The sequence below is a fragment of the Tursiops truncatus genome, chromosome 4 (assembly GCF_011762595.2).
Source record: "Tursiops truncatus isolate mTurTru1 chromosome 4, mTurTru1.mat.Y, whole genome shotgun sequence".
Lineage (NCBI taxonomy): Eukaryota > Metazoa > Chordata > Mammalia > Artiodactyla > Delphinidae > Tursiops > Tursiops truncatus.
The window spans coordinates 73903697-73919179 of record NC_047037.1 but is presented as its reverse complement, the minus strand read 5'-3'; the positions used below and the strand labels follow the sequence as shown (position 1 = coordinate 73919179).

Below are 15483 nucleotides of genomic sequence, written 5' to 3'. Positions count from 1 at the left end.
AGAATGGGGTTCGTTTTCTCTTTCTTATGACACCCCCCTACCGCCTGCCACCTGCCCATCCCCATGCCTATTCCATAGCACTCAGCGCAGGGCAATCCCTACGAAACACTCAACAAACACCAGTTGACCGATGATTGAATGACTTAACTGTGAAAGACATGACCTTGGACATGTCTTCCTCTCTTTGGACCCCATCTCCATATTTATTACATGAATGTTGAACTGGGTTGGTGCAAATTTTTTTATTATATAATCCAAGAATTTTATTATTTTTCTCCCATGGGGACCCCACATTTAAAAAAATCATGGCAACCAATGTCATTTAAAAAGATGTTAAATCATTTCTCTTTCATTCTAGTCAAATTCAAATACATTTGATGCTCTAGTTAGTCTGGGCAACCTTGTATCCAGAATATGTCCATATTCCTTTTAATTCTTTTACATATCAGGAAGAGCTGGTATTTCTGTAAACCATCAGGGCCCTGGGAATCTACTTAGGAACAGGTTCACTGGATGACCTCCAAGGTTCTATCCAGCTCCCCTACTGACCACTTTTTGCACTTTTAATTTTCTTAATCCCAAAAATGAGATTGCAAAATTAGCATCGGCATAGGAAAAAGGTCTTCCATTTTTTTTCTTCTATCAGGTCACCCTTTGAGGATTTGCAGATATACACCTCTCAGTCTGAAGGGCTGCAGGACTGGGCAGGAGGGCAGGAACCATGCTAACAGGCCTGCCCAGACCTCATTGCACAACAGAGCCAGCAGGGAAGAAGAAGCAGCCCTGAGGTCAGGCAGGTCTGGGTTCAAATCCCCCGTCCTCACTCATCAGCTGGCTGTCCTTCGGTCAGTTACTTAGCCTTCCTGATCCTTGACTGTTATTCTGTACTTTCTGGTCCATTTTCATGGCCACTGTGCTTCCTGGGCCCCCATTAAGACGTTAGTTTTTTAAAGTGTTTCTCCAAGAGAACCCTCTTGCACTGTTGGTGGGAATGTGAATTGGTACAGCCACTATGGAGAACAATATGCAGGTTCCTTAAAAAACTAAAAATAGAAATACCCATATGACCCAGCAATCCCACTACTGGCCATATACCCTGAGAAAACCATAATTCCAAAAGAATCATGTACCACAATGTTCATTGCAGCTCTATTTACAATAGCCAGGACATGGAAGCAACCTAAGTGTCCATCAACAGATAAATGAATAAAGAAGATGTGGCACATATATACAATGGAATATTACTCAGCCATGAAAAGAAACGAAATTGAGTTATCTGTAGTGAGGTGGATGGACCTAGAGACTGTCATACAGAGTGAAGTAAGTCAGAAAGAGAAAAACAAATACCGTCTGCTAACACATATATATGGAATCTAAAAAGAAAAAATTGTTCTGACGAGCCTAGGGGCAGGACAGGAATAAAGACGCAGACGTAGAGAATGGACTTGAGGACATGGGAAGGGGGAAGGGGGAAGGGTAAGCTGGGACGAATTGAGAGAGTGGCATGGACTTATATATACTACCAAAATTAAAATAGATAGCTAGTGGGAAGCAGCTGCATAGCACTAGAGCAGTGGGATAGGGAGGGTGGGAGGGAGGGAGATGCAAGAGGGAGGAGATACGGGGATATATGTATATGTATAGCTGATTCACTTTGTTATAAAGCAGAAACTAACACACCACGGTAAAGCAATTATACTCCAATAAAGATGTTAAAAAAAATTAAAAATAAAGTGTTTCTCCACTTAGAGTTCTAAGACATATTTCCAAGCTAACATTTTTCCCTTCAAAACTAAATTTTGAGAAACACTGGCTGGACACCCTCTCTAAGACCTTCCAGGTCTGACATCTGTGGTTCCAGAATAGAGATCTCCATCTCTTTCATGTCGACACACTCACAAGAATCAAAATGAAATGAAGCTGTTGTTCATTTCGACATTTTTGACAATGGCAAAAAGAAGTAACATATAATTCAGATGGAGTTCCTCTTCCAGACATTAAAAAAGCCAGAAGAGTATGCAAATTTGATTGTAAAAAGGAAAAAAAAATCATCTTTAATTTTTTTTCTCTTCAATTCTATGGAAGGAATTTATTTTAAAACAGCATTACATTTCTCTGTCCACTTAAAAATATTTAAGAATATTTCTGTATGAATGAGTACGGCATGGCTGGAGGTGGCTTCTCAAGGCCCTCTGCTGTGCCAGATGTTACCCCTCCAGGTGCAGGATGATGGTGAGTACCCAGGGGCCCAGAGGAGGAGCCTGGGCAACCAGGAAGCAGTGGCCCCCAGGAGTTTGGAACAGCTACTGTTTACAAACCAATAAGCATGCATTTCACTGCTTGATCCACCGGTACAGCTGTACCAGCATGTACCACCCGAATACCAGTCTACACTCTACAAGTCAGTGTTAGAATAAAGAATATTTAGAGAGGAAGGATGTTTGGAAAATACTTACAAATCTAGTAATGTTAAAGTATAATTCCTGATAGGCCACAGAATTTCTATCTTCTAAGTCAGATGTAGGTGGTATATTGGCCATAATCGTACCAGGGAATATCTTTCCTGAAATTCAAGCAGAATCTCTCTGTGATATTTAATGTAAAGAATGCTACATAATATTCTATGAAATACATCTTTCCTTCATTGATGCAGTCATTTTTTGTTTTCAGTGCTTTTAATTATTTAAGAGGGAAAAAAACAGTTGCAAAGAACATCTTCATGCACAAACCTTTCTACATATGGAGTCATTTACTTAGAGTGGATCCCCAGAAATGAGAGTATTAGTGCTAAAAACAGGAACATTCTTTTGGCTTTGGGGATATCTCTAATTTCTGTGGCCAACACAATGCATTCATTTCCTGTACAGTTGGTCTGTTCTGGCAAGGAGGGATATTTCTCATTCATAAAACAGACAAAAACATGGAACTCAGGAAACAGCCTTGGACTTTCATAGCGCCCAGCTGATATAACCAAAAAAGTATAGGGTCGATTTGCTCTTAAAGTTCATTTCCAGAGCTGAGAGGCTCTCAAGTCTCCAAAAATAGGGTTTGCTGTTATAGAACAAGCAAATCCTATGACAGAGAACTAACCAAGGTCAGAGACCAGGTTCCTGGTTCGTCTGACTCTGTGGTTTTAGGAAATCACCTTATTCTGCATCAGTGTCCCCATGTAATAGCACCACTTTGTATTTATGCAGCCTGTGTACTTTTCCAGGGACTCCGACATCTATCATTCTCATTTTGACCCCATGGCACCGTTCCCTTGAACAGTTTAAGTGAAGGGACCCATCTACTCCCGTACCTCTAGGACTAGCTCACAAATCTGAATGTCTATTTCCTTTCCCACTAGGTTCCATCGAGATAAAGACAGGAAGCATTTTTTCTACTTGGCTGGTCTTTGTTGCCTCCAAATTTTCCTCTAACTTTAGTATTCTGGAAGCTCTTTTTGCCATTATTTTAAGTTTTCTACTCCACTTAGGTCTGAGGTGCAGTTCTCCATGATCCATCCTTTGTAACTCACCTTTCTCGCATGTACTAGAGTTATAGTAATACCCTTCTGAACACAGGCAAAACCGTCTATCATGCAGATTAACACATGAAGAATCACCCTTACAGGGATCCTCTTGGCAAGGGCTTCTGGAACCTGAGATACAGTAGAAAGAGATTAAAAATCCATAGGATAACAACAAATAACACCAAGAAACATACTTTTAAATCTCCTGGGCTCTTTCTATTCCTTGGCTGTGTTACTCCAGGGCACACCCTTAGAACAGCTGAAACAAATACATATTTTCTTATGTTTCTAGGAAGTTTGTTGCTAAAATTCTAGAGCCAAGCGCTTGTCAACAGTAAAGGTCAGAGGTTGGTGGGTAAGAGTCTGCTCAGACAGAGACAGCAGTCTTCTAACTCCAAGGAGTAAAGAAATCCTTTGGACCTCAAGGATCCTCCAGAACCTTGATGTCTGGTTCTCTAACACTAGGTAGAACTCTCCAAAACCATTTTAGAGAAAGCATCGTATTTTTTTTTGAAGATATGAATAATTGACTTACAGGGAAGACCAGGCCAAAAGCTCCCCAAAGAAACTAGATATTGTATTCTGGTTAGCATACATGGTATACAGACCCATGAGGAAAGGCAAGGGAGAGTAAGGGAACAGTGTGGACTAACTCAGTGATGATTCTAAGAGGAAGTGATGAACGGTCATTCTACTCTCTGGCTTTCTGAGTGGATGACCTGGGGTCTGGGTCCTAGGGGTCTAGGATAGGAGGGAGATTTAGTTTTTACTGCATATACTTTTGCCCCATTTAAGCTTCTTTTTCCATAACTGTGGGCCTTATTGACTTTTATAAAAAATAAATAAAACAGTACTGGTGAGGAGCTCTGATACTGGTTGGGAGTGTAAAATGGTGCGGCCACTTTAGAAGACAGGCAGGCAGCTTCTTACAGAACCAAACATACTCGTAACCATATGACCCCACAAGTGCATGCTTTAGTATTTACTCAGTGTAAATGCTGAGTATTCACTTATTATTTATCAACTTATACCCACTCAAAACCCTGCCAACGAATACTTATAGCCGTTTTCTTCATGACTGCCAAAACCCGGAAGCAACCAAGATGTCCTTCAGTAGGTGAGTGGATAAACAAACTGCTACAGCCAGACAATGGAATATTATTCGGTGTTCAGGCCTTGAAAATTGACATGGAGGAATCTTAAATGCATATTACTAAATAAAAGAAGCTGATCTGAAAACGCCACATACTGTGATTCCAACTACATGACGTTCTGAAAAAGGCTAAACTATGGCAACAGTAAACAGATCAGGGGTTGCCAGGGGTTAGCAGGGAGGAAGGGATGAATGGGCAGAGTACAGTAGATTGTTAGGAAGGTGAAGTTCGTCTTTATGATACCATAATGATGGAGACATGTCATTATACGTTTATCCAAACCTACAGAATATACAACACCAACAGTAAACCCTCATGTAAACTGGACTTGGGGTGATTATCATGGGTCAATATAGATTCATCAGTTGTCACAAATGTACCCTCTGGTGAGGAAAGTTGATAATAAGGGAGGCTATGCAGCTGTGGGGGTAGGGAAACATGCGAACTCTACCTTCCTTTTGCTTTTGCTGTGAATCTAAGACTGCTCTAAAAGCAAAGTCTATTGAAAAATAGTTTTATAAGAGTGAAAAAAGCAGGCTACCTGGGACACAGGAGGCGTAGTGCAGTACCTCATAGACAACAGTAAGGGTCGCCTCTCTGAGAAGGTGTAAACCACTATTCTAAGTAAAGTAAATGGCTTTTTAAAAGGCCTCAGCCACATTGCAAGGATGATTTGGCAAATCCTGGGGAAGAAACTGAGCGCAGCTCCATTCTGGATATACTGCTCATGTAACTCCTGGTGTGCTTTCTCCCTGGCAATAGAGGACAGACTTGTTAGGTTGTCTGTGTGCCAGGGATAAAATCACAGGATGTTACAGTGGGAAAAGGATTTTGGTGGCTATTTAGTTCAATCACATCTTATTAACAGTGCGTATGCTGAAGCCAAGAGAGAAGTGACTTGGCCCATGCCCCGTAGTTAGTGTAGGGCCAGAACACAAGAAGACTGCCTTACTCTGAGAGAGTGTCTGGGGAAGCAGAAACAGCTTTAAAAAGCTCCCTTTCGGGCTTCCCTGGTGGCGCAGTGGTTGAGAGTCTGCCTGCCGATGCAGGGGACACGGGTTCGTGCCCCGGTCCGGGAAGATCCCACATGCCGCGGAGCGGCTGGGCCCGTGAGCCATGGCCGCTGAGCCTGCGCCTCCGGAGCCTGTGCTCCGCAACGGGAGAGGCCACAACAGTGAGAGGCCCACGTACCGCAAAAAAAAAGAAAAAATGAGAAAAAAGCTCCCTTTCCTGACTGCAGGAGAACTGATTGTGTAGCTGTGTCCCTGTTGACCTAGACTTCAGAGCGGCCCCTGAAAACATGAAAGAAGATTGGGAGCCAGGTTTTGATACAGGCTCTGGTTCCATTTGCTTAATCATCCATTTCTTAGATCTATTGCAGAACACTGGGGAAGACAAAAGAAGTAAGTATAGGGAAACATCAACTTGCTCTTTGACCCTGGGCAAGTTGCTGTCCTCACTGGGCCTCAGTTTCCCTAACTGAGAATAACAGGGTTTATCTAGACCCTTTAAGCCTAGGTTTGAGGATTCTTTAAGACCAGGGGTTGGCAAACTATGACTTGTGAGCCAATGCTGGCCAGTCCTCCGTTTTTGTAAATAAAGTTTTATTGATACACAATCAGGCACATTCATTTGTATATTGTCCATGGCTGCTTTGATGCTAAAATGGCAGAGTGGAGTAGTTGTAAGAGAGACCTTATCATGGCCCACAAAACCTGAAACATTTATTAGTTTGCCTTCACTGATAAAGTTTACTGACCCCTGCTCTAGACTTTGGGAAATGAGGCAAGTGCTTTCTGTTTCAATAACTTGGGCTTGAGGTCAGTCATCATCTCTTAGATAGTAGCCTCAAATATCTGTCCTTTGGACCACGGCTCTGGTCATGTCTAGGACTGTTTGAGTACTGCTGTTGTTTGGCCTTTTAATCTCTCAGGCTCAAATTCCATGAATTAGCTCAAATTCTAAATTGTGATCAGCTACCATTGTAATGTCATAATTTTTACATAACATTTGATGAGGAATCAGGATAGAAGTGACTCTTTCCTTCAGTAGACCAGGGATCTAGACCAGTGGGGCTGGAGAGTCAGTGCTTATTTGCACCTGACCTCAGAGAAGGTGAAACTATTTGCAAAAACCTACTAGGGAGAGGGAAGCTGGAAAAGTAGCTTTTTAAAGTCCAAGTTCATAAAAATATTCCACATCTGGCAAATAACTTGAGGAAAGGAGAATGGAACAGGTAATCTTTTAGCATGTCCGCCATTACTATTAGCCTGTGCAACCCAGACTTTTTAATTCCAAGGGGTTCATATCCAAGGACACCTTGGGTCTCTTTATATGCACTTCCCTACTCTGGTAGAACAAACTTACCTACCATCCTGCAAAATACTGTGACTCCTCAGTGAGAAGCTTGCAGGGAATTGATCTTACCTGGGGTATTTGTGGAGGGAGTAGGTGGACTCGTTTTGGTGGTAGGAGTCGTAGGGTCTGTGGCAGAAGCAGGAGCGCTCGCGGGGCTGGTAGGCGCCGCTGGGCCGGCGGTGGACGCAGGAGCGCTCGCGGGGCTGGTTGGCGCCGCAGGACCGGCGGTGGACGCCGGAGCGCTCGCGGGGCTGGTAGGCGCCGCAGGGCCGGCGGTGGACGCAGGAGCGCTCGCGGGGCTGGTAGGCGCCGCAGGGCCGGCGGTGGACGCAGGAGCGCTCGCGGGGCTTGTAGGCGCCGCTGGGCCGGCGGTGGACGCAGGAGCGCTCGCGGGGCTGGTAGGCGCCGCTGGGCCGGCGGTGGACGCAGGAGCGCTCGCGGGGCTGGTAGGCGGGGCTGGTCCGGCGGTGGACGCAGGAGCGCTCGCGGGGCTGGTAGGCGCCGCTGGGCCGGCGGTGGACGCAGGAGCGCTCGCGGGGCTGGTAGGCGCCGCTGGGCCGGCGGTGGACGCAGGAGCGCTCGCGGGGCTGGTAGGCGGGGCTGGTCCGGCGGTGGACGCCGGAGCGCTCGCGGGGCTGGTAGGCGCCGCTGGGCCGGCGGTGGACGCCGGAGCGCTCGCGGGGCTGGTAGGCGCCGCTGGGCCGGCGGTGGACGCAGGAGCGATCGCGGGGCTGGTAGGCGCCGCAGGCCCGGCGGTGATCGCAGGAGCGCTCGCGGGGCTGGTAGGCGCCGCTGGGCCGGCGGTGGACGCCGGAGCGCTCGCGGGGCTGGTAGGCGCCGCTGGGCCGGCGGTGGACGCCGGAGCGCTCGCGGGGCTGGTAGGCGCCGCTGGGCCGGCGGTGGACGAAGGAGCGTTCGCGGGGCTGGTAGGCGCCGCTGGGCCGGCGGTGGACGCAGGAGCGCTCGCGGGGCTGGTAGGCGCCGCTGGGCCGGCGGTGGACGCAGGAGCGCTCGCGGGGCTGGTAGGCGCCGCTGGGCCGGCGGTGGACGAAGGAGCGCTCGCGGGGCTGGTAGGCGCCGCTGGGCCGGCGGTGGACGCAGGAGCGCTCGCGGGGCTGGTAGGCGCCGCTGGGCCGGCGGTGGACGCAGGAACGCTCGCGGGGCTGGTAGGCGGGGCTGGGCCGGCGGTGGACGCAGGAGCGCTCGCGGGGCTGGTAGGCGCCCCTGGGCCGGCGGTGGACGCAGGAGCGCTCGCGGGGCTGGTAGGCGCCGCTGGGCCGGCGGTGGACGCAGGAGCGCTCGCGGGGCTGGTAGGCGCCGCTGGGCCGGCGGTGGACGCAGGAGCGCTCGCGGGGCTGGTAGGCGCCGCTGGGCCGGCGGTGGACGCAGGAGCGCTCGCGGGGCTGGTAGGCGCCGCTGGGCCGGCGGTGGACGCAGGAGCGCTCGCGGGGCTGGTAGGCGCCGCTGGGCCGGCGGTGGACGCCGGAGCGCTCGCGGGGCTGGTAGGCGCCGCTGGGCCGGCGGTGGACGCCGGAGCGCTCGCGGGGCTGGTAGGCGCCGCTGGGCCGGCGGTGGACGCAGGAGCGCTCGCGGGGCTGGTAGGAGTTACAGGAACACCTGTGGCACAGGCACAACTTTCTGATGTTAGTAAAAATAAAACTGGCGACTTTCAATTAAATCATGCCAAGGTTTTGATACACTTGTCTTAAGATATTAATGAAACACTTCAAAACACTGATACAAAGTGTCCAGATTCTCAGATATTGTGTGAGTTTTGTTTCGTTGTATTTTTTTTTTCAGTGAATGTCCGGCTCATTGCAATCCTCAAACATGTGGTTATCTTTGTTGTATTGGCATAATCGGTGACTTGTACATTCAGCAATAGCATTTGAGCAAGTTTTATCAGCAAGCAATATTTTCAGTTAATAAATAAGGTTTCAAAAATCACATAAGAGTGGATTTAAACTTGCTGAATGTGAACATTGAACCTCAAGTCACTGTAGCTTTAGTAATTGCTTATTGTATTAGAGGCAGCTGAGTTTGAATCAGTTTGGTTCTCGGCTGAAGGAACAAAGATATTAAGTTTCAGAAGACATAACATTGAATATATAATGACAGTTGCTATTATTTAATACTAATTAGTACCCAATCCGTTTTTTTTCTGAAAAATAAATGTAGTGGATTACATTAAAAATGAAAACACATGACTACTTCTTAAAAAAAAACCACAATAAATACAGTTAAAAATTAAACAGACAAAACTGGAAAAATATTACTGGGGAGTTCCCTGGGTGGCCTAGTGGTTAGGATTCCAGGCTTTCACTGCTGTGGCCCGGGTTCCATCCCTAGTCAGGGAATTGAGATCCCGCAAGCCGCGAGGCACGGCAAAAAAAAAAAAAAAAAAGTTACTGAAAAATATGATGTTCAACTGGTAGAAAAATATGAAGAGTTAATATTATTTATTGTATTATTATTAATTATAATATAGTAATATAATTTATAATATGAAATATTAATTATATATTAATATCAACATGTCATATTATTACAAGATGTAATATCATTTATGCCTGTAGTTGCAGAACTGTCAATCTGCGTTTAATATTCCTCAGAGCAGTTCTCAGGGAGGGCAATTGAAAATGCCACCAGGTGGAGCTGTTTACCACCTGGACATGCCTCCTTTTGTCTTTTTACAATTTACAGCAATTGTCCCAGTTTTCCATTACATCGCTTGTTAGCTGAGGGATGGTAGGGAAGGGGTTGTGTTTAAAGAATGATGAAATAAAAATACCTCATTAAGGTATTTAATGTATTAAACTTCTTCAAAATGTTTTCTAGTGATGTTTACCCATTCGTAATTCTAGAGACATGAACTTTTTAAAGAATAAGATGAATACAGGTGGTTTTTGCCCTAAGGGCTATGCTGATCATCAAAGCTGCCTTTTTTCGAATCTTAGGAACCCCTGGACACATGGGGTAGTGTACTCTTAGTGATCCTATAATCACTTTTCTAGAACCCTTAATTGTCTCTAAGAGCTCTGACAATGACAATCGGTTAAAAAAATTATTAAAAGGAAAAGTTTTAGTGAGGAAGCTATTTGTAAACCTTTGGATATAGAAAACTGCCGAAGATGTTGCCTAATTCCCGCTTGGGTCTGGAAGCCCCTGGATGACAGAATCTGGCTCTTCACCTTGAAGAGGGCTGGGCTTAACCAGTCATTCATAGGCAAATGCTCTCCCAGGAGCAAGAAAATAGTTCATCAGCTGGCCATCTCGACAGCTGCTACCCTATTCCTCCTACTACTCTCACTTATCAAGGGCTTACCCTGTGTCCAACAGGCCTATGGAATGGTTATGAGCACCCACATTTGACAGGAATGCCCACCAATACTCAGAGGGATTAAGGGATTTGCCCAGAGGTAAGCCTTGACCCCCATGAGGAAGGAGCAAAAAAGAACTCTTGATGCCACATTCAGGGATTAAACCAGGTCCTTGCTCTGCATTAGGCCCAAATGACATCTGAAGGTTAACGAGAAGGGGATTCTAGGGCACTGAGCCCTTGGAACTACCAAGTTGTTCTTGTCTGGCCTCAGGATTCTCAGGGACAAATCTCTGGCTTGCTGAACCCCAAATCTTAGTCCAGAAGCTTCTTTTACCACTGTTCTATCTGCCTTCATCACAGACTGAAATGCCTTGTGTCTTTGAGCCCAGTTGGAGAGGAAACTTCATCCACAAAATAGGCCACCTAATGGGGCCGTGGGAATTAAGCTTAAGCCTGCTGATTCTATCGCAGAGACAACAAACATGATTAAAAGAATTAAAAAATTTTAAATGTTCCTTACCTGAGATTAGAAAAAGGAGGGCAAGAAGACTGAGGTGAGTGAAGGCTTTCATTTTATCTGTTCTTGCTAGGTAATCCAGGGAGAAAATGGTTTCCCTCCAGCTATCTTTCTTTTTAAGTCTTTCTCAGGTTCAAAGTCCAGTAATTAACTGACGTCAAACCAGACAAAGGCAACTACTAGTTAGGGTTTGGTCATATAGCGTAGGTCCCTTCCGAGCTTTTGAGATACAAGAGGCGAACCAGGAGTTATGGATTATTTTTGTCTCATAGTCCAAAATAACTCAGGACAGTCCAAACATCCTTGGGAGACTGGGGAGCAGAGGGGGGTGTTAGTTAATCTCTTTATATTCCAAACATCCCCAAGCTACCACCTTTTAGGAGGTCACCGTTCCTTTAAACACTCAGTAATATAGTCTGTGCTCTCCTCACTCCGCTGGAGTGCAGGAAATCCACAGTTTCCTCCAGCTATAGTTCTGAGAATCCCTGAGGAGTCCTCATGTGTTTCTCCAGACTGTTTGTTGCTGAGCTTATCACCTTTCACTGTGGACCACCGCTCTGGGCCTCTCTGACGGTCACTTCTAGCAACTTTGTATTCATGTCTCCAAGCTTCCCTGCTTCCCCACATATCACTGTACCTGGACATGACCCCCCATTAATGTCCTCAGAGGCAGTGAATATCAAATTGTAACCTTTAATCTAACTTTACTGAGAGTTTGTGTGTGACAGATCAAGGAGGGGAAAATACAGTGCAGAAAGAGAATACCTTAAAACAGATGACTTGATCTCTTGACTCGTGGTGGTTCGTGGGCCAGGTCCCCCCCTCGCAGGTCCTCTACCCACCTCTTATTCCTCAGCCCCTGACCTCTCACCATGTTTCCGGGACCAGCTTTATCACTTGGATGAAGGTCTTTTTAATCCAGTCCTCCCTCTTTAAAATCCAGGACCCCCACCCCACTGCATTTGGCCCCAGGCAGAGGAATGAAGCCAATAACACCTCGTGAATATTAGCCAGAGTTTTCACTCTAACCTTAGTGAAAACAAAAATTTTTAGATTACACAGCAGGCGAGTTCCCTGTTGTCCCAAAAATCTTCATTCAGGAATAGGATTTGGGATTTACTCTTCACAGCTGAGAGGCTCATTTAAATATTTTTCCCCAAGCAAAGACAACTCTTGGGCCCATATGTGGTACATTATTCTCAGCTTGAATGATCCCTGGCAGCAAGAGTTAAACAAAGGCCTTTTAAAACTCACTTTATTTAGGTAGGTATAATTTACTTCAATAAATCAATCCATTTGTAAAGTGTAAAACTCAATGAGCTTTGATAGATGTATATTCATGTCAAACCACCATTACAATCAAGATACAGAACATTGATCACACCCAAAATTTCCTCTTGCCCTTTTTCAGTCTATTCTGTCCTCCACCCCCAACCCCAGGCAACTGCCAACCTGCTTTCTGTCACTAGAGATTAGTTTGCTTTTTCTAGAATTGTATATAAACGGAGTCGTACAGTATGTGTTATTTTATGTCCAGCTTCTCTCCCTCAGCACGATGTTTTGTGAAATTCATCCGTATTACTGTGTGTCAGTTCTTCCTCCTTCCCTGTTTCCTTTCTTTATTTTTCCCTTCTTTGACAACTTATATTGAGGTACAATTTATGTAAACGCACACATTTAAAGCTTTGACACGTACACACACCCATGAAACCATCACCATGATCAAGATATCAAATGTTCTCATAATTCCCCAAAGTTTTCTTGTGTTCATCCTTCCCCACACCTCCAGTCAAAGGTAACCACGGATTGCTTTCTGTCACTACAGATTGATTTGTATTTTCTAGAATTTTATACAAATGGAGTCGTGCAGATGTACTGCATTTGGGAGGGGGTTAGTTTTTGGTCTGGCTTCTTTGACTCAGGACAATTATTTTGGGATTCATTCATGTTGTTGTATATATTAATAGTTTGTTTTTCCTACTTCTGAAGAGTATTCCATTGTATAGATATGGTGAACATACTCCGGTTTACCTATTCATCTGTTGATGGACATTTGGGTTGTTTCCAGTTTTTGACTATTACAAAGGTCCTATGAATATTCATGCACAAGTCTTTGTGTGGTCATACGCTTTCATTTCTCTTGGGTGAATACTTAGGTGTGGAATGGTTGTATCATACGACAGGTATATGTTTAACTTTTAACAAACTCTCAAATTGTTTTCCAAAGCTGTTGCACTTTACATTCCCATCAGCAACATATGAGTCCCAGTTGCTACCCATCCTTGCCAACACTTGCTTACTCTCAGTCTTTATAATATTAACCACTCTAAAGGGTATGTAGTGGTATCTCACTTTGGTTTTAATTTGCATCTCCTGACGACAAATGATATGGAGCATCTTTTTTTTTTTTTTTTTTTTTGCGGTACGCGGGCCTCTCACTGTTGTGGCCTCTCCCGCTGCGGAGCACAGGCTCCGGACGCGCAGGCTCAGCGGCCATGGCTCAGGGGCCCAGCCGCTCCGCGGCATGTGGGATCTTCCCGGACCGGGGCACGAACCCGCGTCCCCTGCATCGGCAGGCGGACTCTCAACCACTGCGCCACCAGGGAAGCCCCATATCTCTTCTTTTTAAAAATATTTGTTTCAAATCATTTGTTCATTTTTAGTGGAGTTGTCTCCTTATTTTTGAGTTGTCAAGTGTTCTTCATATACGTATTGCAAATATGTTCTCCCTTTCTGCGATTTTTACATGGCATTTCAACCTAGTACATTCACTTTGTAAAAGGCTAACCAGGAATTTAGGAAAATTGAGAAAGTGGCCTGAGGTCACATAATTAGCTGCAGGGTCTCAAATCCTGTCTCCTAAACCAGGAAGAGCCCACTGCTCTACCTTTTTCTGGTTTCAAGATATCAAGAGAGTAGTAGCCACAGAGCACTACTGCCAGTGTCTGCTAATGCCACTCTATTACAACAGTGTCGCTATCTACTGTGGTTTTCTACTCCACTTCTCTGCTGAGGACACAAGGAAGTATGACCAGGAAGGGACGGAGGTCTTCTAGGCACCTGCCTTCCTGACTCTTCCCTGGCCTTACCTGGCAAAACGTGAGCAACAAGAAGGTTAGGTAGTCCTGAACGTATGAACCCACAGTCATCCTTTTTTAGGCCTCTTTGAACCCAGGCCGCACCAGACTACAACACTCCAGGACTATAGAGACAAGTACATAGAGCTTCTCAGTTGTGGAAATGCTTCTTCCTCGTGGCTGATGGGAATCCTTCCCTGTGGAGCAGCTCAGTGAGCGCCACGCTCCTGGCCTCTCAGTGCCTTTACTGACTCTGCCCTAGGTGAGGTGTACTGACTTATTTCAGAAGAATAAACTGGGAATACTCATCTCCAATCCTGCCTTACCCTTCTGGGGGAGAACCTGGGTATTCAGGACTGTTGTAGCTGGGAGGTAAGGATTCAGTATTAGAAAGCCCTAAACCACATTCTCCGAAACAAGCTCCTGTTGAAAGTGATATTTTGTCTCCATCTGCCATATTCTTTGTCTCAATTCTCACATGATTCAAAATGTGGGCAAGGAAAAGGGGTGATATTTATTAGCACCACACCAGCTATATTCTAGACACCTGTAAGTCGAAAACACAGACTCCATTTTCCCATAGAAACAACGGTCTGTTTAGGTGACTTAGTCACAGAATCATCTAAAAAGAGCTAAGTTTACCCACAATTACCTGGTCACCAGAGAACTACACTTCAGCAGGGACCTCATCAATGATCTATTGGCTATGGAGAGGGACAGGACGGGCCCATTAATTTAAATTATATCCGACTATTCAGACATAGGGTAAGCAGAAGAGAGCTGTGTCAAAGCCATTTAGGATTGCAACATGGTGGTATCATCATAAGGCCCGAAGGCTTTGGAGAATCATTAGAAACCTAAAATCTATATCGAGATTAAACAACTAGACCGGCAGAATTTTTTGTCTACAGAATCAAATGTTGAAAGAAATGTCAACTGCCTTCAACTGCTTCTCACTAATTCTAGTCCCTTGATACACAGTCTTCTCAGATTGACTAATACTGATTACCAATATCATGCTTGGATAATAAATGAAACTGATCAGTTATTTTCCTCTCTAATTCAGTAAACCATTCCCAGAGAAATGGCTTGTGGGAAAGCAATATTCCCAACTCAAGTGTTTAACTGGTGACAGCTTGACAAAACCATTTCCAATCCTGGCATTCATATCTACTGAAATTAACTTTTCACTTAATGGATACTTTACAGGAATGAAGTTCAGGTGGCTGTTCAATTGATATCAGATGTTTGAGGCACTTCTGTACATCTGTCAGGCACATCTAACAAGCAGTGAACAAGATGGTGGTGGTCTCTATTCTCCTGGACCTTACAGGAGCCAAGGGGTGGGCAGAAAACAAAATAATTTCAGAGAGTGATACATGCTATGAAGAAAATAAAACATAACTGCATGGTGACTGGTGGGGTAGAAGGTACTCCTTTATATAGGATGGTAAGCAGAATCTTCTCATGGGAGCTGATGTCTGAACTCAGACCTGATATTAAGAAAGAGGTTGCCATTCAAACATCGGAGAAGAACATTG

General features: G+C 45.3%; 1 protein-coding gene across 1 annotated transcript in view; it reads right to left on the bottom strand.

Moving 5' to 3' along the window:
- Positions 1-12103: 12103 nt before the first annotated feature.
- The window catches only part of LOC117312091 (integrin beta-5-like), a 77507-nt gene continuing 74127 nt past the window's right edge, over positions 12104-15483 (bottom strand). The window contains exon 9 of the mRNA XM_073804644.1: positions 12104-15268. Within this exon, the coding sequence (XP_073660745.1) occupies positions 15255-15268 (14 nt within the window). The 3' untranslated portion in view covers positions 12104-15254. The remainder of the gene's footprint in view (positions 15269-15483) is intronic.